The sequence below is a fragment of the Cyprinus carpio genome, chromosome A12 (genome assembly GCF_018340385.1).
Source record: "Cyprinus carpio isolate SPL01 chromosome A12, ASM1834038v1, whole genome shotgun sequence".
Taxonomy (NCBI): domain Eukaryota; kingdom Metazoa; phylum Chordata; class Actinopteri; order Cypriniformes; family Cyprinidae; genus Cyprinus; species Cyprinus carpio.
This window is the reverse complement of record NC_056583.1, coordinates 482,739-510,499: the sequence shown is the minus strand read 5'-3', so window position 1 is coordinate 510,499 and position 27,761 is coordinate 482,739. Positions and strand designations below refer to the sequence as shown.

The 27,761-nt window shown below is 36.6% G+C and overlaps 1 protein-coding gene across 2 annotated transcripts in view; it reads right to left on the bottom strand.

The window, feature by feature from the left end:
• Nucleotides 1–23,439: 23,439 nt before the first annotated feature.
• Nucleotides 23,440–27,761, bottom strand: part of LOC109099169 (cGMP-dependent protein kinase 1-like) — an 18,750-nt gene continuing 14,428 nt past the window's right edge. For both annotated transcript variants that reach the window (XM_042767068.1, XM_019112705.2), the window contains exon 2: nt 23,440–23,676. In XM_042767068.1, coding sequence (XP_042623002.1) covers nt 23,448–23,676 — 229 coding nt within the window. In that variant the 3' untranslated portion in view covers nt 23,440–23,447. The remainder of the gene's footprint in view (nt 23,677–27,761) is intronic.

The following is a 27,761-nucleotide window of genomic DNA, read 5'->3' as shown; positions in this document are numbered from 1 at the left end:
GAGTAATGATATCCTGTATCTGAAACTACAGCAAGACGCCCACACTTCCTCCTAAACTGTGGGAGCTTAAGTACAGCCAGTAATGCAAATCCCGACAGGTCCATTTGCACATTATCTGATCCGCGAAGAGAGAGGAGTCGACACTAGCTCAATGATGCTTGTCGTGCACAAGTAAACAAAACGTCTAGAAATAATTTAGCAGTCTACCCCTGTTTAAGCATGACATTTCAGAGGAAGCCACTTATTTTTCATCCAGATGTTCAAGTGTCAAACACTTTCAATCTCATACTTCTTCTCTGTCCTTTCTCTGGGATGATGTGTGGCCATGTATAACATTGATAAACCTTTTGCTAACCCTATATGCAGTTCATAAACACTTTGTGGCTACACTGCGATACAAAAATGGGTGCTTCTTCAATTATCGACAATTTTGGCCCTCTGGACTCCCTTAAAACTCAGTTTATTTAATTTGTCACCTATCAATGTTCAAAAATGTACAATTATTTAATTTTTTCCATAAACATTCCTACCACCTTCTTAAATCATCTTTTATTTGGTGATGGAAGTGACGGAATTAGAATAAAATGGTTGATACTGTATTGCATCATACACCAATAATATTCTTACTTTTTATGCACAATTTGACAATTTAATCTTTATTAGAAATTATTTGAAATATTTTGTTCATAATCATATTTTTATTGATTTATCTGATTAGGGATTAAATTGTTGTTTATAAATTGATGAACTGTTTTGCACAGTAAATATTTAAATGGTTTATTATCATATTTTTTAAAAGGCTCATATTTTATTTTTATTTTAAGATTGACAGTCTGGGACAAAAAAAAAAAGAAGAGCAAAACAATAAATTGTATAGAAGGGATTTGAAAAGTAGCACAAATACATTATTAAGCCACGGTAAAAGCTTTCAAGACTGTTTTAATGTGACCTTCATAAAACAAAAACAAAAAAGTAAAAACATGATTTTACAAAAAAATTAATAAATCAACCAGTGCAACAAAAGTGCCTAAAGTTGAAGAAACATTCATAAATTATTTTAACTACTAAAAAAGCAAGAATAAAGAACAGCCCAAAGCATCTGTATGTGCAGTAAGATTATAGGTAGCCTCAGCATCACTGAGATCACAGAAATAAGTGGAGGACAAATTTATGGAATCTATTTTACAAATACACCATTAAAGTCAATTACTATGATTATTGTGATTATAACTATTTTATTTCAAAGAAAATTGCAGCAATCTATAATTTAAGAGTACATCCTACATCTCCTTTGGCAACCAATTCAAGCACAGGCCTACGTTATGGTTTAACATTAATATTCATGCAATAAATATTACAAAAGCTCAGGATATTGAGATGCAAATCATTGATTTTATGACGAACATTTGCTCTTTGCCCTGTCTCATAAGGAATAAAACTACTGTGACTCCTGTTCTGGGTGGCCAGGGATGTGGATACAAGTCGAACCAAGCACTCTCTCCTTGCTCTTCAGCAAAGTACTTTTTTTTTTTTTTTTGTAATGTATTGCAACATTGTTTGTGTGGTTATTAAAATAATAATTGAGCAAAAAATTAAAATTATGTCCACATTTACTCCATAATTCTGATCGATGTTCTCTCTAATTTTTTTTTTCTTTACTTTAATGTGCTATTTATACTTGATTTGATCCTTAATGTAACTAAATTATGCACATTTTAGGATACCAGAGAAAACTTTTTTTTACAGTGCTGTTACCAAGAAATACTATTAAAATTATTAAAAATAAATAAATCTCACACAGAACAGTTAAATTCTTTATAATATAATATAATATAATATAATATAATATAATATAATATAATATAATATAATATAATATAATATAATATAATATAATATAATATAATATAATATACAGGTGCATCTCAATAAATTAGAATGTCGTGGAAAAGTTAATTTTTCTCTGTAATTCAACTCAAATTGTGAAACTCATGTATTGAATAAATTCAATGCACACAGACTAAAGTAGTTTAAGTCTTTGGTTCTTTTAATTGTGATGATTCTGGCTCACATTTAACAAAAAAAAACACCAATTCACTATCTCAACAAATTAGAATACTTCATAAGACCAATAAAAAAAATTTAAAAAAAAAAACATTTTTAGTGAATTGTTGGCCTTCTGGAAAGTATGTTCATTTACTGTACATGTACTCAATACTTGATGGGGCTCCTTTTGCTTTAATTACTGCCTCAATTTGGCGTGGCATGGAGGTGATCAGTTTATGGCACTGTTGAGGTGGTATGGAAGCCCAGGTTTCTTTGACAGTGTCCTTCAACTCATCTGCATTTTTGGTCTCTTGTTTCTCATTTTTCTCTTGACAATACCCCATAAATTCTCTATGGGGTTCAGGTCTGGTGAGTTTGCTGGTCAGTCAAGCATACCAACACCATGGTCATTTAACCAACTTTTAGGCCCCCATTTACACTACATGGTTCAAGTGACCCAATTCCGATTTTTTTCCTCTCATGTGGCACAGATCGGATATGACCGGTGAACGTGTAAGCAGGAAAAAAAACCGCATGGATTCCGATTTTCTCAGATCGGATTCAGGCCTCATTCATATGTGGTAATAAATCGGATATGAATCGGATACGTGCATTTGCGTGTGCCATGTAAGCAGACAAATCGGATATTCCCCAGTAAATGCGAGTCGTACGTCATTAAAAGAGTGACGTCAACTCAGGTGGACGCCACCAACTGAGATCACATGACTTATTATAGGCGCGATGGAGGACGAAGGATACACACAGTGGAGCAATGCCAAGGTTTCATGTCTTTTAAGTCTTTGGGGCGAAGAGACAGTGCAGGCAAAAAAATGCAGGGTTGTTACAGAAATAAATCCGTGTTTAAAGACATTTCACGAGATATGGGGAGGCACGGTTTAAGCGGTTTTTTCTCCGCCGCGCCGTACGAGACCAATGTTTTGCTGATTTTTTTGTTGACTTTTCAAAATATTGTCGAAAGCAAAACACTGTATAATATTAATTGCATCTGCATCCATTGTATTTCGTGCTGTTTTACTTCCTTTTCCGCGTCAGAACCTCTACGTTTGGTAGTTTCAGCAGTGTATAGTGTAAATGCAAAAATCGGATACGGGTCACTTTTAAAAGATGATGTAAGCGGGTCGTCAAAAAAATCGGATATAGTCAGAAAATCGGATTTGGGCATCAAGACCTGCAGTGTAAATGCAGCCTTAGTGCTTTTGGCAGTGTGGGCAGGTGCAAATCCTGCTGGAAAATGAAATCAGCATCTTCAAAAAGCTGGTCTGCAGAAGGAAGCATAAAATGCTCCAAAATTTATTAGTAAACGGGTGCAGTGACTTTGCTTTTCAAAAAACACAATGGACCAACACCAGCAGATGACATTGCACCCCAAATCATCACAGACTGTGCAAACTTAACACTGAACTTCAAGCAACTTGGGCTATTAGCTTCTCCACCCTTCCTCCAGACTCTACAGGACCTTGGTTTCCAATTGAAATACTTAACTTGCTCTCATCTGAAAAGAGGACTTTGGACCACTGGGCAACAGTCCAGTTCTTTTTCTCCTTAGCCCAGGTAAGACGCCTCTGACGTTGTCTGTGGTTCAGGAGTGGCTTAACAAGAGGAATACGACAACTGTAGCCAAATTCCTTGAAACGTCTGTATGCCTTGACCCCAGCCTCAGTCCATTCCTTGTGAAGCTCACTCAAATTCTTGAATCGATTTTGCTTGACAATCCTCATAAGGCTGCGGTTCTCTCGGTTGGTTGTGCATCTTTTTCTTCCACACTTTTTCCTTCCACTAAACTTAGGGCTGGCCGATAAAACGATAACGATATGTATCTCGATAGACATGTAATCAATATTTAAAAAAAATGCGTTTGATAAAACTTTCGATATTTTTTTTCTTCGTCGGAAGAAACCAGAGGTTGCGAAGCAAGTTTGGTTGCATGAACAAAGGCACTCGCTCTCTGGTAACATAGCAACGTAGGGAGTGACACACTACCAGCCAATCATGTAACAGTTTGGTTGCGCCATATTGTTGTCTCGTGTTGGATTCTTCAGTAACAGAATCGGCGTGGAGTGATAAGTGGTAAAGCCTTATTTGTTCGGTGAGTGATGTATATAAGATGACTAACTGACTGACTAAAATAACGTTGCCTTATCTTCTCTGAAAAGCATGCCGCACATTCAGCTGACATAAACCACACTTTAAATAAACGAACAAAACATAACCAGTGATGAAATGTTTTCTGTGTTGACACAAATCTTGTGCGATGTCCTAACTAGCGGATAATCACACGTGCTGTCGCCGCGTCATGATAGGTGCGCCTTATATTTTTCTGCTTTTTTGTCCTTTGCCAATCACACTTATGAATCAGATGAAGGTTAAAGGATTACTTCACCCCAAAATGAAAATTTCCTAATAATTTACTCACCCCAAATGCCATCCAAGATATCCATTTCTTTCTTTCTTCAGTGGAAAAGAAATTAAGTTTTTTGAGGAAAGCATTTCAGGATTTTTTCTTCATATAATGGACTTTAATGGCAACCAATTCAGTTGGTTGCTATTGTTTCCTCAAAAAACTTAAATTTCTTTTCCACTGAAGAAAGAAAGATATGGATATCTTGGATGGCATTGGGGTGAGTAAATTATTAGGACATTTTCATTTTGAGGTGAACTAATCCTTTAAGTTAAAAATAAAAATGTTTAAATGTAATATATTTTTCTCCTGGTCCTTATTTTAAATAGGTCATAAAAATATCAATAATTATCGATATCGACCAATATGAAACACTTATATCGTGATACAGTTTTCAGCCATATCGCCCAGCCCTAACTCAACTTTCTGTTAACATGCTTGGATACAGCACTCTGTGAACAGCAAGCTTCTTTGGCAATGAATGTTTGTGGCTTACCCTTCTTGTGAAGGGTGTCAATGATTGTCTTCTGGACAACTGTCAGATTAGCAATCTTCCCCATGATTGTGTAGCCTAGTGAACCAAACTGAGAGACCATTTTGAAGGCTCAGGAAACCTTTGCAGGTATTTTGTGTTAATTAGCTGATTGGCATGTCACCATATTCTAATATGTTGAGATAGTGAATTGGTGGGTTTTTGTTAAATGTGAGCCAAAATCATCACAATTAAAAGAACCAAAGACTTAAACTATACTTCAGTTTGTGTGCATTGAAATAATTTAATACATGAGTTTCACAATTTGAGTTGAATTACTGAAATAAATTAACTTTTCCACGACATTCTAATTTATTGAGATGCACCTGTAATATAATATATAACATGTGAATTATTATATAATGCAAGTTATCTAAACATCCCTATGTAGTAGAGTTAGCACACTTCTACACTTTTAACTTCTACACTACACTGTGTAATTGTACAGTAACACCATGTCTACACTGGACGCGACACTTGTCGCATCGGAAATCATTTGAACTTTGTTTCAGTACATCATAAATAGAAAAACGAGGCATCAGTTTACTGTTGGAGATTTTTCATGTGGCGGGGCGCGGCATCAAGTGTAGACCAAATTACTGATCATAATGGGTTTTATATTATTGTGTCGCGTCACAACTATCATTGCAATTATTTAGCTTTTCAATCAAATGGATTTCCCAACTCATTTTTGCATGTGCGCGGCATATAATTTCTTCTGCGCGGTCGCAACCTAATAATGTTTACATTTTAACCCTCTGCAGTCAATTAACACGTATACGCGTTTTGGGGTATTTTCTCCTGATAACCCCGAAAAGAACTTAAATTACACTTTCAGTTTTGATCGTACAGATAAGAGCAATACATCAATCGAATCTGTAAAGGCTCTACTTTTTTTGTATACAGACATAATAACAACAAAACTTTGTGCATTTATAAAATAAAGATAACAAACAAGGAGTGCTGTCTGCAGCCTTTGTCTGCGCTGATCTTCATTTACAAACGCGTCATTAAAATTGAACTGTAACTCAGTGAATACTCAACGAAGAGACATGAGAGATATATCTATAGAAAGCCTGACATGTCTACCTTTAAACTAAACAAATGCTGCCGAAAACAAATATTCTGTGATAAAGTAATCCATATGAAAACAACGTGATGTCCGTTTTTCACGTCTCCCTTCATTATCTTCTAATGTGACCACGCCCCCGCGCTGAACGCGCTATTCAGATTCTAATGTTTCACTGAAGTGCACGGCTTTTGAATACGCCCACACAACAGACGACAACACAGCGAGACTGTTCTTCAAGTTTTTTTATTTTACTGTTTGCTTCGCGATGAGAGGAATAAGACATAATTCATCCCAAAAAGATGTGATGTGTTTGAGGATTTGAGATTTGGATTTCCTCAGAAAAAAAGAATGAAGCACTTTATTCAGCAGAGATCATAAACATGAGTGAGTCTCTTTTTATTTATTTATATAGTTTGTACTAGTTTTCACATAACGTGTAAACATTTTACTAGTTAGACTTTTTCCAAAGACTTTTTCCAAACTATAATTCCTGACTAAATGTATAATCAAGTGAAATATTATGAAGTTTCAATAACAATATACACTACTATACCATTCAAAAGCTTGATGTAAATAATATAAATGTAACAAATAAATGTAACTATAACAAATGAAACAATGCTGTTCTTTCAATTTACCCCCCCCTAAAAAACCTGAAAAAAATATTCTCAGCTCTTTTCAACATTAATAATAATAATAATAATGATAATAATAATAACAATAAATGTTTTATTTTGTTTGTTTTGTAGAAAATAAGATTGTTAAAAGGATTTCTGAAGGATTGTGTGACTGGAGTAATGATACAAAAAATTCAGTTTGAAAGTCAGCTTTGATTGTTCCTAATAAACTGTTTAACTGCACTCACAAGTGAATATTAAATTATGTTGTGGGATAATTAAATATATTCTAAATAAACTACAAACATAAAATTATATACATTTATTTTGTCCTCACATTCTTTCTTGTAACTCATCCCTCTCAGTGACACAGCTGACTGAATGGCTCATTATGCAGCTCATTATGCAGGCCTTTGTCTTCTCAGGTGTGAATTCATGATAGTTGACGCCTACTCGCATATGACTTTTACCAACAACAAGTGTCTTAGAAAATTTAAATCAATATATTGTTTTCTGTAAGTGAGTAAAAAAGATGATTTTCACATCATTTAGAAAAAAAAAATCTAGGCTACAAGCTCCAGTTCTCAAAAGTCCCGGGAACCAATTTTCTGTATGTGTTTTATTGCCTTATTCAAGTGATTTAACATTTTTAGTTTTTCACTAACCACACATAACTTTTTTTTTTCTCAAAAACACAATCATGTACATACATGCTGCTCACATATTATTATAGCCCAGTTTGTGCTGATTACAGTGAGATTAGACTTTAGCCATTTAAATATTTATAAGAAACTGAAAAAAGCACAAATAAAATTCCACTACAAACAAAAAACATTCAAGAAAAATACCCTTAGACTCCAGAGGGTTAAATAATCATGTAGCAATGTCTTTATTTTTTGACAAAGTAGTGAATTTAATAGTTTGCAAATGATTCCCACAAGGCTCAATTCTTGCACCGCTCTTGTTTAGCCTGTATATGCTCCCACTAAGTCAAATAATGAGAAAAGAACCAAATTGCCTATCACAGCTATGCTGATAATACCCAGATTTACCTAGCCTTATTGCCAAATGACTACAGCCCCATTGACTCGCTCTGCCAATGCATTGATGAAATTAACAGCTGGATGTCCCAGAACTTCCTACAGTTAAACAAACTGAAGTCACTGAATTTGGAAACAAAGACTCAAGGGTGAATGCATACCTTGACTCTATGGGTCTAACAACTAAAAATCAATTCAGGAATCTTGGTGTGATTCTGGAGACAAACCTTAGTTTCAGTAGTCATGTCAAAGCAGTAACTAAATCAGCATATTATCATCTAAAAAACATTGCAAGAATTAGATGTTTTGATTCCAGTCAAGACTTGGAAAAATTTGTTCATGCCTTTATCACCAGCAGGGTGGACTATTGTAATGGTCTTCTCACCGGCCTTCACAAGAAGACCATTAGACAGCTGCAGCTCATCCAGAAAGCTGCTGCCAGGATTCTGACTAGAACCAGAAAATCTGAGCATATCACACCAGTCCTCCGGTCCTTACACTGACTCCCAATTATATTTAGGACGGATTTTAAAGTACCTTTACTCGTTTATAAAACACTCAATGGCCTAGGACCTAAATACATAGCAGATATTTTCACTGAATATAAACCTAACAGACCACTCAGATCATTAGGGTCAAGTCAGTTAGAAATACCAAGGGTTCGCACAAAACAAGGGGAGTCTGCTTTTAGTTATTATGCCGCCCGCAGTTGGAATCAGCTTCCAGAAGAGATCAGATGTGCTAAAGCAATAGTCACATTTAAATGGAGACTATAAACTCATCTGTTTAGCTGGGCATTTATTGAATGAGCACTGTGCAATGTCCGAAATGATTGCACTATATTTAATGTATAATCATTTCTATTCTTAACTGGTTAAAATTCATTTTAAACCTCTTTCTAAAGTTCTAAACCTTTTTTAAAGTTTTTAAATTCCTTGTTTTATTGTTGTGATTATTTTTTATTATTATTTTCTTTTCTTTTATGTAAAACACTTTGAATTACCATTATGAAATGTGCTATATAAATAAATTTGCCTTGCCTTGCCTAAATTATATCAAAGGCTTGAGAACACTGTGACATTTGTATGAATAATACAACTATAATTAGCTGCAATTAAAAGGTTAACATAAAATGTAGCCATAAAATGTCTTTCTTCCAACACTAAAAACATCTTCCTTCATAAAATACATAAAATAATAGTGCTTTAACATTTAAGTCTCACAATTGGACAAGTTCAGACATCATCTGAGTAAATTCTTGCATAAATTCTTAAAAGAGTCAAAGAAACCCATTTCACAGCTGAAATAAACTGGCATTATCTCTCTCTACAAGCACAATGAGGAACATAATCCACAAAAAAGATCTTTCTGAATACTAAAACAAGCAATATTCTTTCTGTTCCATCACTGAGACCTCTAGCGTGTTACCCGTAGCAGAGCTTCAGGCAAGATTTACCCTTCATTTGATTGCAAAACATTCATGCCTTGGATTTAACCTTCACATTAGTGGTGCCTGCTGTTGACTAAGTCTATTTAATTGACACTTGATCCTCGAGTGGGAGGTCCAGGGCCAGTTCTAGACATTTGGAGGCCCTAGGCAAAATTCATGTTGGAGGCCGCTACCCCCAATAAGAAGCATTTGAAACAAATATGATTCCTTGCCTTTTTATTTATACAACATTTAATTTTAAAATGTGCATATTTTTATTTATACTTGTTATACTTATTGTACTGGTCAAAAGTTTGGGCACATGACAATTTTTAATGTTTTTGAAAGAATTTTTTTGAAGAAATGTTCATCACAGCTTATGATCACAGAGTCTGCATTTATTTGATCAGAAATGCATTAAGAAATATAATATTGTGAAATATTTTTAGTTTAAAAACATTTTTGTCATTGTTGTTGTTGTTTTGTTGTTGTTGTTGTTGTACCATACTTTAAAAGAACTATTTCTGTGAGTAAAAGCTGAATTTTCAGCATCATTACTCCAGTCTTCAGTGTCACAAATAACAGCATTTATTCAAAATATAAATATTTTATAACGATGTAACTCTTTACTATCACTTTTTATAAATTTAACAAATCCTTATAAATAAAAGTATTAACTTCTTTAAAAAAATACTGACCCACTGAATTACAAACTTTTGAATGGTATAGTTACAAAATATTTCTATTTTAAATAAATGCTGTTTCTTTTTTAACTTTTCTATTTCACAATATTACTGCTTTTATCTGTATTTTTGATCATATAAATGCAGATGAGTATAACAGACAGGTAATCTCTTTTTTGTTTGTTGAGGATGTTATTATAGCCGTGATATTATAATTATTATGAATAAATTGTTATATTATTAATGTGAATATATATTATATCATGTATTGCATAGCTACCTTATTCATGCACTATTTACACAAATAAACTGGAAGTGAAAGAGGCATTTCTAGTTAATTGAAACTGAAATTAAGTCAAGTCAAGTCTGCTTTATTGTCAATTCTTCCACATGTACAGTACATACAGAGAATTGAAACTGCATTGCTCTCTGACCCTTGGTGCATACAGATAACACTAACAGTAGATCATTAAATACAGATAAAATATAAAGTACAACTATACAAATATACAAATATACAAATAGGTCATGTAAAATGAAAGATAAGTAAAGCAGCCCAAGGCACATGGCAGATAGAGAGCAAACCAGTGAAGTAAACAAACAGTGCAGATATAATAATTGTAGTGCAAAGAGCTTATTCAGTCTGATTAAATTGTCAAAAATCTCAAGAAACAGTTCTTTATTTAAACCGACAGAAGAGGTACTTGAATGAGGTCAGTTAAATGCTGAATGAGGTAGTGAGCAGACCAATGCTGCACAAAGTATCTGGTGCAGGTCCCAGTGTGTAGTACAACCTGATGAATGAATCAGTCCCACAGTCTACTGGTCCATGCCTGGAGACTCCGGGGGGGTTAACAAGGTCGGGAGGGAGTTCAGCTTCCTGACAGCCTGATGAATGAAGCTGTCCTTCAGTCTGCTGGTCCTGGCCTGGAGACTCCGCAGTCTCCTCCCTGATGACAGCAGACTGAAGAAGCTATGTGACGGGTGGGTGGGATCACCTGCGACGCAGAGGGGTTTACGGGTGAGACAGGTTCCATAAATGTCCTGGAGGGAGGGGAGGGAGACACCAACGATCTTCTCAGCTGCTATCACTATGCGTAGAAGGGTCTTCCGGCAGGACGTGTTGCAGGCGCCATACCACACAGTAATGCAGCTAGTCAGGATGCTCTCGATGGTCCCTCTGTAGAAGGTGCACATGATGGGGGCCAGGGCTCTGGCTCTTCTCAGTTTGCTGAGGAAGTAGAGACTCTGCTATGCTTTCTTTGCCAGTGCTACAGTGTTGCCGGTCCAGGAGAGGTCCTCTGTGATGTGCACACCCAGGAACTTGGTGCTGCTCACCCTCTACACAGACTCACCATTGATGGTCAGAGAAGCATGCTGAGTGTGCACTCTCCTGAAGTCAACAACAATCTCCCTCATCTTCTCCACGTTCAGAGAGAGATTGTTGTCACTGTACCACCCGGCCAGGCGGCTCACCTCGCTCCTGTAGTTTGTCTCATCTCTGTTGCTAATGAGACCCACCACAGTCGTGTCATCTGCAAACTTAATAAAGAAGTTAGAGTTATGTGATGGTGTGCAGTCGTGGGTCAGCAGAGTGAAGAGGAGGGGGCTCAGCACACATTCTTGGGGGGCCCCAGTGTTTAGTGTGATGGTGCTGGACTTACAGCTGCTCACCCGTATACACCAAGCAACTCAAATCAGAAAGTCCAACAGCCAGTTGCACAGCGAAGTGTTGAGCCCCAGCTGGACCAGTTTGTGAATGAGCTGTTGAGGGATGATTGTGTTAAATGCTGAACTGAAGTCTATGAACAACATTCTGACGTATGAGTCTTTTTTGTCCAGATGTGTGAGTGCTGAGTGGACGGTAGTGGCGATGGCATCATCAGTTGAGCGGTTGGACTGATATGCAAACTGGAAGGGGTCCAGGGAGGGGGGAGGGCAGACTTGACTAGCCGTTCAAAGCACCTCATTAGAATGGGGTAAGTGCAACTGGACGGTAGTCATTGAAGCAGGATGGAGACGGCTTCTTCGGGACTGGAATGTTGGTGGTAGCTTTGAAGCATGTGGGAACAACAGCCTGACTAAGCGAGATGTTGAAAATGTCTGTGAAGACATCAGTGAGTTCCACTGCACAGTCTCTCAGTACACGCCCAGGGATGTTGTCAGGACCCGGAGCTTTGTGTGCATTGATCCTGCTGAAGGATCTCATCACGCTGTCTGGGGTCAGCGTCATCACCTGGTCACTGGGAGGAGGTGGAGATTTATGTGCAGTGGTGCTGTTTTTTTTTCCTTAAAGTGAACAAAGAAGGCATTCAGCTCGTTCAGCAGGGAGATGGTGCTGTCACAGGTTCGCGGTGGGGGCTCGTAGTCTGTAATGGTCTGTATCCCCTGCTACTGGCTCCGAGTGTCTCTGCTGTCGCTGAATCGATGGGCTGTCCTCCTGGAGTACTGTCTCTTAGCCTCTCTGATGCCGTGCCCTAGCTGTCCTCAGGCCCACCTCATCTCCAGCTCTGAAGGCAGCGTTCCGCGACTTCAGGAGTCTGTAGACCTCCCGTCATCCATGGCTTCTGGTTGGCTTGGACAGTGATGGTCTTTGTGACTGTTACATCATCAATACACTTGTTGATGTAGGCAGTGACAGTCTCTGAGTACTCTTGGAGGTCTGTGGTGTTATTGTATGTGGCAGCCTGCTTAAATATATTCCAGTCAATGGTGTCAAAACAGTCTTGAAGACCCTTCCGCCACACTTGTATTTGTTTGTGAACTGGTTTGGCGACTTTAACAAGCAGTCTGTATGCAGGCATTAGCATGACAGTGGTGTGATCTAAGGCACCGAGGTTTGTAAGCTCCTCTCTGGGTGTGTGTAAAAGTCCAAAGTGTTTTTACCTCCTGTTGGAAAGTTAATGTGTTGGTGTATTTTAGGGAACACACTCTTTAAGTCTGCGTGGTTGAAATTCCCAGCTAAGATGAGAACAGCATCAGGGTGGGCTGTCTGCTGCTCACTCATGTGCTGGTACAGCTCATTTAGTGCCTCACTCCTGTTGTTGTTGTTGGAGCTGGGAGGAATGTATACAGCAACGAGAAGTATGGCTGAATATTCCCTCGGTAGATAGAATGGCCGGCACTTAATAATCATAAACTCCACCAGGGGTGGGCAGTGTTTGCAGATCACCTCAGCATCGCAGCACCACGCATCATTGATGTAAACACAAAGCCCACCGCCACGTGATTTACCTCCCGCGACGAGGACTCTGTCCGCTAGATAGCATGTCAGCTGATCGAGCTGAATAGCGCAGTCTGGAATGCTGTTGCTGAGCCATGTTTCCGTAAACACAAAAACACAACAGTCTCTTACAGTCCTCTGAGTTGAGCGTAGTAATCACATGTAGTCCAGTTTATGGTCCAAAGAGTGTACGTTAGCCAGTAAGATGGTGGGGATAGCTGGCTTGTGTTGGATAGCCTAGCCCAGATATCTCCGCGCTTACCCCCTCTTCTGCTTCCTCTCACACCTATTGTGGCGCCTCCGCTGTGGACGAGATGCAGCAGTAGGGGTCGGTGATGGTGAAGGACTCTGGAGCAGACCGAGATCCCTCAGCTCTTCGGCGTGCACAGAGTTTAACTCTAAAAAATTGGTTTTGCTGGCATCGAGCAGAAACTCATGACTGTATGCGTGCTTAAAGACAGGTAGACGTGATGATGTACAAAAACACTGCGACTCACAAGACAAAAAACTCGGGAACACCGTTCTGACAGGAGAAAGAGAAGCCACTGTGTGTGGACAAGCCGCCATCTTGTCAAAAGTGTTATGTTAGAGCAGTAATGTAATCAGCAGAATTTAGAAGATACACACAGAGGAACTTTTTATTTATTTATTTATTTATGAAACATTAAAAAAATGCTCTCGTGTGTTTGCTTTTTGACTTTGAATACAAACTTCTATGCTCCTGATGCAATGTCATCCATTGTACGTGCAAATTCAAAGCAAAATAGATGATGACAACTCACAACTGCATTAGGAGCTATACTGCATAGTGTTGTCAAAAGACCCGGTACTTCGATACCAAGTCGGTACTAAAAAAATGAAAATGTGACGGTACCAGGTTTCTTTAAGTACCGGTGGTACCGAGTACCCGGTCAACCCGGTTCTTGACGCAAACAGTGCTATGATTTCCGCGAAGCAGAAAACGCGGACGGAATCTCAAAATCCAGTCATGAAAATGAAACTTACATTTTAATATGGACAGTCACGGAATTTGTCAAAGTTAGCATAAATTAATCAAATCAAATCAGATCTCCATATGGACCAGTATCTGTAAATGATAAGCCGCAAAAGTTCTTTTGTTGTTGTTCTGCGCGTCTCTGTGTGAATGAATGAATGAATGGCAGAGACGTGCGGGTTTGTTTACTACAAAGACTGAAGCGCGTGACGCTTGCAGTAATTTCAGCATCTGCCGTCTCAATGAGGACATAAATACATAAACAACATCACCAGAACTGTTCTGAGTCACTTCACAAGCATTTTACCGTTTCATTTGAATAAAACCAGTGTCAATTTAAAGGTATTCACGGCAACCCAGGGTTTCCCACACATTGATTTATTACAATGTCAAAACTGACCATCACAAATAGATTTTCCAAAAGGCTTTGACTTCATTGAATAAACATGAGCACTTGCATTTCAAAATCAAAAACCGATGTGGGTGTTTTTATATCACTGTATTTCAGAAGGATATCGACTGTATTTAGAAAATTTTCGATTTCATTTTCATTTCATTTTGCATGTAATGCTTGATAAGACAGCGTTTGTAAGCTCAGCGCTGTTTTGCAGCCGTTACTGGAGAATCCTGTATCTCTCCCGCTCTTAAAGCGCCTCCTGCTGGCAGAAAATGAATTTGCATATATACGGGGCGGGGGAGTGCTGCCACAATATATATATATGGGGTGGGGGAGTGCCGCCACAAATAGAGTGTAAGGAACCCGTCAAAATAAAAGTTCTTTTTTACATAAAGGCATTGTGCTAGAAATTTAGAAAATTATAGAAAATTACTATTATTTAGTAGAATGTATGTGATACTGCTACTACTGTTGAAAAAATGTATAAAACTTTATTTTTTAAAGAAATAAATCACACAATATTTCGTCCATGTTTTAATTTTAATAGCAAATCCCCTTTATTTAATAAAAAATAAAATGTGTTTAAATTTCATTAATTAAAAGACAAATTAAATTTGGGTGAAACTTGTTTACTGTTTTTCATAATTATATTACTTGTAGTAGAAAAACTTTAAACACTATTGTAAATAAGTATAAAGAATGGCATTGGTTTTATTTTTAGTGCTAAAAAGTGTTTTTTTTTTTAAAATTAGCATATTTTTGTGTTCTGCTTTGGTACCAAAATTGGTGCCGAGAACCGTGGATTTTCACTGGTATCGGTACCGAATACTGAAATTTTGGTACCGTGACAACACTAATACTGCATTAGAAATGGCTTGTTGATAATCAGAGCTGTCAACATTAGCTTACTACTAGACCTGCTTCGCTGCCCCCTGTTGGTTTTTTGCTGTGTGTGTGTATTTGTTCATGTATTTGTCTGACGTTTGTCTGATTGTTGGTCTGTTGTGTTTCTATTTTACATCATAGCTTAATAGTACTCTTTACTAAATGTACTGAAATTGTTTTATTGTTATGTAAATATGTCATTTTACTCTCTTTTATGGTGACTATTACATCTGTCTTGGGACTGCAGGTGAAAAATAGCCTTCTGGCTATCTCTGGCATTTTGACAGAAATGTTTATTAATATGCACTGTCCCTGTAATAAATAAATAAATAAAAACTTATTTGTATGCCTATTTAGCCTTTTGCTTCAGCACCTGAAGGATATGTTCATTACAGCAAACATTCAGAAGACGGAACCCGCTTGAAATGACAACAACTGGTTTAAAACAGGTGAGTGACAATTCAACTATATCCAATGAACAAAGAGGCTAGTATTTTGCTGCCCGTCTTGATTGGTGGACTAACGTATAGGAGATGTTACCGTTATAGAGGCCCAACCTCAAAGCATGAGGCCCCATGGCAATCACCTGCTCTGCCTATAGGTAGCGCTGGCCCTGGGGAGGTCTCACACATTGGGCTGACCAATTATGAGTCAATGCAAGCATGAAATGCTGAGGTTGGATCTAGAACCGTGATCTAAAGTCCAGTCTGCAATATTGAACTCCTACACAGCAACTCGCACCAAATGCCAAACACTACCCACTTTGGTTTGAAATATTACAAAATGCTATCACATAGAGCACATTATAAAAGCATCACTTCATTAAACTAGATCTATATAACATTCTTTACCCCAGACGTCTCTCAAAACTAATTCCTCTGTTATGGAAGTGTATTAATTGTTTTGCCGCAGCACCCCAGGTTCTGTTTCCTGCTCATCGTCAATGTGTTATAGGCTGACTGACTGAATAATTCAATAGTATGAGAGCAGTGTACACTGATCTTTGGGCCTTGTTCATGAAAATTTAAACAGAACAATTTCAATTGTTTGTAAGAGTTTTCTTAAAATTTACACTGGCACTGAATCCAGTGTAATCACTGACTGATTTATTGTTATTTACTCATGTCAGCAAGTAGTTGAATACAAATGCATGAGGAAGAAATTAAAGGTTCCAAAAGTCATTAATCAAACACTCGGGTAATCCAAGACACAGGTGTAGCGAATCAGCTCAAAGGGGAAATATGAATAATTAATTATAACTAGTTATAGTTAATTATAAATATTTAGATCCGCTTTAAGTATTTACTTGACATCTTAGTGTCAACTGTCTGTCAATTCTACGAACGTTAATTTTCTGGCTAAGGAAAATAACTTTCTTACTGTACAATACTACTCAGAGCATGCAGCAAAAATCTGCATGATTAGGGACTCCAGTTATGAGCAAACAATGAACAACCTCAAGTGTGATGCAAGAAAGACTTTATTAACTACATAAACACTTAAACTATGATTTTTGTCTGTGAACCAGACTGAAATTAAAGTCAGTTATTATTATTCACTAAAATCCTTTTTTAATAGCATTCCATGGAGAAAAGACCAGCAGGAGTAGTTTGTAACAACATGAAGGTGAATCTATAATGAGAGAATTTCCATTTTTGAGTGAACTATTGCGTTTACAATTAACGTAAGAACTATACAAACTAATTAGAGACAATAAATAAATGAATAAATGAGCCACTTTATGCATTTTCAACTCATTACCTGGAATTGGATCTGTCATTTAAAAAGTCAGATTTCCGGATGACTAACATGTTTTCACAGAAATTGTGCTCCACATGACTGAAACTTCAGACAATCTTACGCAATATCCCATGCTGGGTTTGTGGGGCACAGTATATTAATGCGGATGTGAATAAACTACCCCGGGTGAGCATTCATGGAGTTGCTACGCAACCATCGGCATGCAGGGACAGTTTGTGGCAGTTTGGCGGAAGGCTGGAGAAATTGTTACTTGCTGTTTTCTAGAGCAAGAGATCCACTGCATCTGTGTCTTTCCAAAGTAAATGTAACAAGCCATGTTCTCAGTGTTCAGATCTCACATGGCTAAGTATAGCTCAGTTTCATCATCGCTTCTGCCGTCTTCAGAGGGCATAAGGGGGAGGCTTTTCCTGTTTGGATCACGCTTGTGTGCTGTAAATGTAGTGGGTCTCTTGCCAAGTGCTCATACGTAAGCAGGAAAGGAAGTCTTGCACAAAATTTGGTCATTATTTTATGTCACTGATGGTCATCCTGAAACATGTTTTATAATCCAGCACTACTCATCATTGGCTCGACTTCAGTGAATTCTAATAAAGCTTTAGCATGTGATGCATGAAACCGCAAATGACGACCCAAAGATAAGCCTGAAAACCAAACACTCTCCTTCTTCTAAAACAATGTGGGGGTGATTTTGTTGTTAGTTTACTAAAATTGCTATTGATTCGCTCATTGTTCACCACTTTGATGGGAAATTCTGCAACAATCTGAGATCTGTGGCAAAGCCACTAATAGAAGTGGATCTAACAAAAATAAAATCAGTTTATTAAATCAGGGTTTCAAAGTCACTTGGTACAAAACTTAAAGAAAAGATACTCCCATAATGTTCTGTTTGGCCTTAAATGAAACAATTATATTTATTTCTTTATAAGTATTTTAAGTATTCACATCTCTTACATGACACAATAAATAAAAAAAAAAAAAAAAAAAAAAAGATTATTGGAGGATGTTTTACAAGAAAATACTACTTCAGTTTTTCTATTTCTAAATTTCATGTTTAATTCAATATATTACTTGCCATTTCTTTGTTATTATTTGTGAAATTTACTAGCATTTTCTGAGTGAAAATTATTTCAAAGCCATTTTTCTTCCAGAGTACAATTAATAAATTGTGAATATACGTTTCTGTCTGGATGCATATCAAATCCATACCAACACCAGGAAAAAGTGCATGCCTACTAAATATCAAGTAACTTCTGTCAGACAGTAGAGATACATTCTGCTTCTATATCTTAGAAATGTAGCTGAGCACAAGGAATCTGTAAGTGTTTATCATTAACAGCTGTCAGATTAATATGTTCCTAACCTTTAATTCCTTCTGCCTCCCAGCAAATCGGGTGACCTGTTGCTTCAAATATTTAATTGCTTCAAATTCAGACTGCTGTGCACCAAAGGGGTCTGTCTGAAATTAATTTAGCATATTAAGAAAAATTTTTTTTTCATCAAATTAGATTTGGGGAAATGCAGCATTATTTCACTTGTTCACCAATGGAATCTCTACAGTGAATGGGTGCCGTCAGACTGAGAGTCCAAACAGCTAATAAAAACATCACAATAATCCACAAGTAATTCACATGACTCCAGTTAATCAGTTACATCTTGTGAAGCAAAAAACTGTGTTTGTAAGAAACAAATTAATCAAGGCATTTTAATTTCAAAACGTTACTTCTAGCCAAAACAAGAGTCCGTAATTCATAATAACGCTTCCTCCGGTGAAAAAGTCCATCCCCTGTTGCCCTCTCAGATCAAACTCACCTACATATTTGTTTAGAACTGTTATGGACTGGTTTTGCTTGTAAACTGAAAATTTCCTTATTCAGATAAGACAACTTTTTCCACTGGAATATTATGTGTAGAGGACTCATACCATTCACTGCAGAGGATCCATTGGTGAGCAAGTAATGTAATGCTACATTTCTCCAAATCTGTTCTGATAGAGAAACAAATTCATCTACATTATGGAAGGTCTGAGGGTGAGTAAATTTTCAGCAAATTTTCTTTCTTGGTTGAACTATTTTGACATTTAATATTACACATTCACATTAGGGCGTACACATAATTGCCAAAAATGCTTACTAAATACATTCATGAAGAGGACCACAGTAAGTCTTAGGGGGGTTGGAATCAAATGAGAGGGCGGACACAAGGGCTAGGCAATAAATTAGAGCAAATTAGCATCTCTTTTGCTAGAGGCAACTACCGACACATATTCTACAGCTACAACAATACACCAGGAGGAGGTGAGCCACCTGCCAAGTGTACATTACTGAGAGCAGACTGAAAGGTTTGGAGGTAAAGAGCATGCCTCCTGTTGTGACTGGTAGGGGTTTGTTTGGAGAGGCAAAAATGGTTCATGGGTGCAGTGCTGTGAAAAAACACCACAGTGAGTGGCTCTACTTAACAGAATGGTACATCTGCCTCACTTGAATGCCTATTCATAGCCATTCATGCAATATTTCTACTCCAGCACTTCTGTTTTTTGTAAAAACCAAAACCCTACAGTGCACAATGATGAATTTAAATGTGTATGAAACATTTTGGAAGCAATCTTTCTCTTGCAACATATCCAATGACCCTAGCATTAAAGCAAACTGTGCTCCCACCTATATAGCTATACTTCTAAAATTAGTTTGATTTGTTTTACACTCCTAAAAATAAAGATTCTTTATTGGCATTTATGGTTCCATGAAGAACCTTTAAAATCCATGGAAACTTTCCATGCAGACACTCTGAATTCAGCTCAAGACTAGAAGTTCTTTAAGACGAGAAACCATCTTATTAACAATTTATATTTTTAAAGGGCAACTAGAGACCAATTCAGCAAGAGCGACACCAAGAAAAAAAAATATATATATATATTTTTTTTGCACTTCACAATCAACTAAAGACTATTTTTTCAGACAGGCTATAAGTGAACTTTTAAATGCTTCAAGAGACCACTGTTGCACCGAGGGGGGCTGGGCATTCAGAAAAACCCTGTGGTGTCTAAAACCAAATACGTGGATGGCTGATGGCTTAAAAAAAAGATGTGAATACGTCTAAAAGGACTTTTGTTTCAGGTCAACAAAACAGAGGAGATTTTACATCAAAAACGGCATTAGAAAGAACTCGTACAGCACTGCAACACAACCTGTGACAGACCACACAATGATAAAACATGATAAAAGAAGAAAGAGATCTATGTTATGTCTGTGAAAAGATCCAAGGTGACCATAAAACTCACCAGTCAAACCGGCCGCCTGGAGATGAAAAGTTAAATTGGAAGTGCATTAAATAAGACCACGGTTATTATTCTTCGAGTTCAGTTCTAAGCCAACGTTCAAACAGCATCAGCCCTTTTTTAAAGAGCTAAATGTGTTTTTTTCTCATGTTGATTGGTTATAAACTAGAGTGACAACAACCAGAATGTATAACTGAACAGATTCTCGTTTGGTGTGTGAAACTGTGCTGGGGTTTACACTGCTGTTCTCTACTGAAAATAAATTGATTTGTGAGTTGGAACATTTCCTTTCATAAGAGTCATCAATTTAACAAATTGTAAAAAATGAAGTAGGCCTCTGAGAACTATTACAAATTTTGTCATCATAAAATTGAATTTACATAAAGAGGGGCCATTTACATTTACATCCAAGTGGTAATTAATATCTACACAGAGCAGAAACTAAAGCCCAAACTGTAGCTATAAACTGCTATATCATCTAGAAATTTTAGTATCAGAAGGTTTTTCCTCCAGAACTTCAGACCTTATTATGAAGTGTTACCAACTGGCTGATCTCATACACTCTTAAAAGTAAAGGCCCCGGTATTCTTCAAACGAAGTTCATTTTCGTTCTTCGTTTTGGGGCAAAAAGAAATTTGAAAAGGCTGAGCGATGGTATACAGTTTTCAAACATTCTGACACCCCCGCACTGCTGGAGGCGGGGTGTAGATTAATGTAAACATGACTCGCGAGGCTCGCGCATATCCCCTAAACACAACAACGATGAAATTATGAAGTGTAGGCAATCTAGGTGTGAGACGAGCACCAATGGTCAGAATATTATAGACAAAAGAATAATGATTAGCAACAGTTCAGAGTCAAGTATCATGATTGCAATACAAAAGAACCATTCTGTTTCCATATCAGTCTTTAAGTGTGAATGGCTCATAGTCTGGAAACTTTAGCATTTTATTGGAAAAAATATTGGAGTCAGTTTGTTACGTTATTTTATTGGTGTTCATTTATTTTATTAAACTGTATAAATTTTTTACACTTTTTTATATTTTATGTGGTGTCATTATTTACTTTTGATAAAAACAAAGGTTTATTGTTGTATGTTTGTTTGGCATTTAATGTACTGTATACCCTTTAAATTCGCTTAGTGAAAGAAAAATAACAGCAGCAGCAGAATGGTGTAACATTTATTTGAAACATGTAATTGGTACTTGCAACCTTATATCTTTACTCTTTTCTTTCATTCTTTTCGTGGCTTTGGAAAACTTGTCTCGGATGTTTCTCTGCATCGCTTTTTACATGTCATGGAAAAGTTTGTTTATTTCAGTAATTCAACTCAAATTGTTAAACTCGTGTATTAAATAAATTCAATGCACACTGATTGAAGTATTTTAAGTCTTTGGTTCTTTTTTGGCTCACATTTAACAAAAATCCACCAATTCACTACTCAACAAATTAGAATACTTCATAAGTCCAATAAAAAAATAAAAAAAAGAACATTTTTAGTGAATTGTTGGCCTTCTGGAAAGTATTTTCATTTACTGTACATGTACTCAATACTTGGTAGGGGCTCCTTTTGCTTTAATTACTGCCTCAGTTCGGCGTGGGATGGAGGTGATCGGTTTGTGGTACTGCTGAGGTGGTATGGAAGCCCAGGTTTCTTTGACAGTGGCCTTTAGCTGCATTTTTTGGTCTCTTGTTTCTCATTTTCCTCTTAACAATACCCCATAAATTCTCTATGGGGTGCAGGTCTGGTGAGTTTGCTGGCCAGTCAAGCACACCAACACCATGGTCATTTAACCAACTTTTGGTGCTTTTGGCAGTGTGGGCAGGTGCTGGAAAATGAATCAGCATCTTCAAAAAGCTGGTCAGCAGAAGGAAGCATGAAGTGCTCCAAAATTTCTTGGTAAACGGGTGCAGTGAATTAGGTTTTCAAAAAACACAATGGACCAACACCAGCAGATGACATTGCACCCCAAATCATCACAGACTGTGCAAACTTAACACTGGACTTCAAGCAACTTGAGCTATGAGCTTCTCCACCCTTCCTCCAGACTCTAGGACCTTGGTTTACAAATTAAATACAAAACTTGCTCTCATCTGAAAAGAGGACTTTGGACCACTGGGCAACAGTCCAGTTCTTCTTCTCCTTAGCCCAGGTAAGACACCTCTGACATTGTCTGTGGTTCAGGATTGGCTTAACGAGGAATCACACAATCCTCATAAGGCTGCGGTTTTCTCGGTTGGTTGTGCACCTTTTCTTCCATACTTTTTCCTTCCACTCAACTTTCTGTTAACATGCTTGGATACAGCACTCTGTGAACAGCCAGCTTCTTTGGCAATTAATGTTTGTGGCTTACCTTCCTTATGAAGGGTGTCAATGATTGTCTTCTGGACAACTGTCAGATCAGCAGTCTTCCCCATGATTGTGTAGCCTAGTGAACCAAACTGAGAGACCATTTTGAAGGCTCAGGAAACCTTTGCAGGTGTTTTGAGTTGATTTGCTGATTGGCATGTCACCATATTCTAATTTGTTGAGATAGTGAATTGGTGGGTTTTTGTTGAACGTGAGCCAAAAAACAATTAAAAGAACCAAAGACTTAATCTACTTCAGTCTGTGTGCATTGAATTTAATACACGAGTTTCACAAACAACGGCTCTGTGTAGTAAATGCTGCTCCACGTGAAAGTACGCACATGTAGAGAATTACCGCTGATTACAGAACCGGCTTTACTGACGAGATGCGCATTAATATTGTGCCGATATTTACCGTGCATCCTTGATACATATATACATATATACTGTGTGTATATATATATATATATATATATATATATATATATATATTATATATATATATATATATATATATATATATATAATAAATAAGTTATGAAAATGCAGTTTCATGTCTTATACAAATTATTTATGGCCATTAAATTTTCAGTATCCAAAGTAAAGCAAGACAACATCGTGTGTTACACAGTTAAGAGGTTTTTCTCCAAAGAACACACCACCACATACCAGAGGTAAAATCACTGTAATGCACAGCCTCTTGTGGTTTACTGGCCTGTCTGTATATCATATGTTACAGCTGTAAAACACAGTAAAGTAAACAGCAAGAATACTTTGACATGACCTACCTTCCATGACATAGACCAGGGAGCCCACATCGCCTTCTTTGATGATACAACTATCTTTATCATACTCCACAGGGTACATGCAGTCCACAATCTCCTGAATCTGAGACAGCTCCAAGTTCTTCATGAAGTCATTGTCAAGAATGGCCTCTTTGATTAGTTCTTTAGACCTGTGGATAACAAGGACTAAATGAAAAAACTGCTTAATTTAAAAATAGGGGTGGATGATATGGCTAAAATATCATATAACGATTTTGTCAGAAAGGATCACAATCCACCATCTTATCATGATTCTTTTTCATGTTGATTTTTAAGACTATTTTGCAAGCTATGATAAAAAATCTAGTAAGCCCAACAACTAACACGCAAGTAAAAAGTTCTCAAGCTTATTCAAGACAAGTAAACAGTCAAAACAAAGAACAAATAAGAAGCAATATATCAAATAAATAAAATAGAACAAAGATACAAATGAAGTAAACAGTGCTGTATTTTATTTATTTATTTATTTTTTCAGGTAAATGATGTAAAAGGCAACACTGTATGAATTAAATAAAGAGAGATTTTAATCAAATCTACAAAAAATATTTGGTCAAAAGCAGTGAGTGATTTTCTTTCTTTTTTTTTCTTGTTGTTTGATTCATATTAATGGTACATGCAGTAGCAGATTCACTATGGCAGCTGGCACTTTAAGACCTAATTCACAGACCTAATATACTGACACACATCCTATTTTCTCACAACTATTTACATTCAACTAAAACATAACCAAATGGGTTTACATGGATACCTGCCACAACAGGCATTTTGACACATTTTTGTGTGTATTTGACCTTTGCGGCCTTCAAAGGCATGACCTTTGAAGTCTGCATCTGTCAAAGGATCCATTGCTCTGTTAATAACTTTAAAAACCCTGTCAACTGAAAAATGTGTGGATATATTTACATACAGACATAAATAGGACACATTTGGTCACAGTCTCTAAGATTTGCTTGAAAAGTAGATCAAGATCAATCATGATGCAAAATCATCAGATCGCCCACCCAGTTTATAAAACAAAAACAGATCAAGAAATTTTTGAAAACCCATAAGCAAATCTACTGAGTTCCTATGAAAGAACTGAAATCTCACAGTTCTCAAATTTTTGCTTGAAATCCCAGACACCTCCATTCAACACCACAGCGTGTGGAGATTACTCACAGAAAAGTGTCAGCCACTGAAATAATCAGAGAGGATCCCCATACCTGGGTTTATGAATGCAATCAATACCTCATCACAACATCAATGGATGAATTCCTTCATATGGAGTGCATCTTGGCTCTACACGATGAGTCATTTTCATTGACAACATCACAGTTTACTGGACAATGCTTGTCAGATGGCCTTGCTAGAGCCACTGCATTCCAAGTTCCATTCCAGAAATCTATTTCTTAATCATGCACTGGGCAAATTTGATTATTCAATCATAGCACAAGCAGATCTGCTTGTGGAAATATAGTTTTTTTTTTTTTTTTTTTTTTTCTCTCGTTTGATTAGAAATGGCAGTGTGGCAGAGATGATGGCAAGAATGGACCATCTGTGCAAGAGTGCATGAGTACTGAGCCCGAGGAGGACATGGGGTGGACAGATGACTGCTCAGATACACTGCCTTACTACCACTCACACACTCCTGCTGGGTACTAATGTCCCATGGGCGGATGATAAGACCTCACGATCTGTAGATCTGCCTGGACTAATGACGTTAACTATCAGCACAGTTTCTGATTCGTCATCCATGTGGGCACCAGCACTACAAACCAATGGCGTTTTTTGTATAAGAAACTGACCTCTCAATAAATATAACTCAATAATTCTTGAGATACGAGACAAAACAATTACTGCAATTCCACCTACCATTACTTGGGAAAAAAAGCAATATTTTGGGAGAGATGATCACTAGAATATTTAAAATATTTATATCAAATTAAGATATTACATTATCACTAACTCAGATGAATATTCAAAGTTAAGGCTTGTCCACACCAAGGACGATAATTATAAAGATAACGATAAAGATATAGTTCTAAAAATCGTTCTCAGTATTAAATAATAGCAGAGTCGACACCACAGTTATAACAATAAAGGCACAGAGAAACAATATTAATGGAATTACTTTCTGAACATTTTGTTGACATCCAATCAGAATCAATCCTGCTATGAGCTTGAGAATTTAAAGTGGCAAACGAGTTTGCGCTAAGAATAAACAGACAATATCATCTGCTGGTATAGTGACTTAATGTAGTTATAGTTATCATTCTTGGTGTTGACGGGCCTTAAGACTACCGTTTAGTAAATCTGTATGTTGATTAAACCAAAAAGTGTTAAAACTTGTGGCACTAATAAGTTTTGCATATACAGTATGTCCTTACTTTTTGTCTTTACTTATTAAAGGTTTTTTTTTTTTAATTTTGAAAAAGCATTAAAAACTAGGCAATTTCAAAGTCAGTGTTCTTTGTCAGCACAACCTCAATATTAACTCAAAAATATTATGTAAATCAGTGGTTTGAGATTTTTGGACAGCTTTCCAAATTTTGTCATGTTACTGTCAAATGTCATGTTAACTAATATCACCAGAAAAACAATGACTAATGTGTGATATTTTAATAAATTAATTTATTAAAGTGAATGCACAATTTAACAATATTTTGGCTTTATTTATTTATTTGTTTATTTATTTTTGTTTCTGATTGTGCTAACACAAATTTAATAATTTAATAATGTTTATTAGTTCTAACAAATAAGTTTGATCAAAATTAACCAAAAGCTAAAAAAAAAAAAAAAAAAAAAAAAAAAAAATTTTTTTTTCCGCACAAGAGGTACTTGGTGTTGTTTCAAATCCAAGGGATATATATAGGTATCAGAATCAGTATCGGCAAATGGCCAAAACCATTTGAAAAATATCTGCATATTAGATATCATCAAAAATCTAATATCGTGCATCCCTAAATTAAAATAATGCTCTTTATTTCACTTTTTTTCCCATTTCTCAGGAATCAGTGAACTACTGATCTTGAAAAAGACCAAAATGCACAAAAAGCAAATATGTATCATCTTTGACTGTGGTCAGCTGATAAAACTCATAACTGCTAATAACTGTTCAAACCAAACTCAGGCAGCAGCAGAAATGCATGATCATTCGTATGCATATGAATTCCAAGTGGAACACTGATGACTGAAATTAATAGGACACTTACAGGATTATAAACTCATTTCATGTGCTGTTTTCTTATGCCCCAATCATGCAATTGTCTAGAGAATATGGCTTCAACTGTTCCTTCTGTCTGACACTGAAAGAGGGATTAACAACCAATCATTCTACTTTTCATACTTGATGAAGACATTACATTGAGAGAATCTATCATTCCCACACAGACATGGGCAGCCATTGACCAGCAATAATGAGAGGTGTAAATAAGACTCGGGGACAGGGGAACAGAAAACATGTAAGACTTGATCACTCAAAATGAAAAGTCTGTAAAAATCGGTATAAGGTACTGTGTTAATATGAACCAATTTTCCCTTTTTTGGGGGGGGGGAGGGTCTGGGGTTGCAGATGTTTAATCCATATTTTGAATTTTGCATTGCATTGTGTTATGTTTTAGGGTGTTAAAGGTCAGCAAAAGTAACGGATAATGTCCTGGAATTGTCAATGAATTTTTTCTTTAAGTGTGATGCGGGTACCATTCCCCAATTCAAATATGATATTAAATGACATTAACAAATCAGAGACATTCAATTCAATTTTAATTTTATATCAGGACAGTATGCACAGGAAAGCAACCTATTTAACTTCCGTAATGTGACATATTTATAAGTGAATCAGGATTCAGTTAGATCAAACGTAGGCACAAAGGGATTCTGTACCTTTTTCAGTTATGATGCGATGATTTTTGAGTTTAGAATCAGTTCACTGAAATGGACAGTTTGAACAGATTTATCAGAAATTAATTGCACCAACCCTAATAGCACTTTTGCTTCTGAAGTTTAAATGAGAAATGCAATGAAAACTTAACACTCTCATAATGCTCTCATTAAAACGCATTCTACAACCAAATTAACTCTTGAAAAATTCATGTAGTGACCACCACATTTACAGAAATTCTGCACAGTGTGTACGGAACTGAACTGATTTGTGTGAAAGTGTGATTTGTGAGATTTATGTCTTTAAGTATGTGTGATGCAAGAAATCATTTTGACTCATTAGTGTTTTGACTCATTA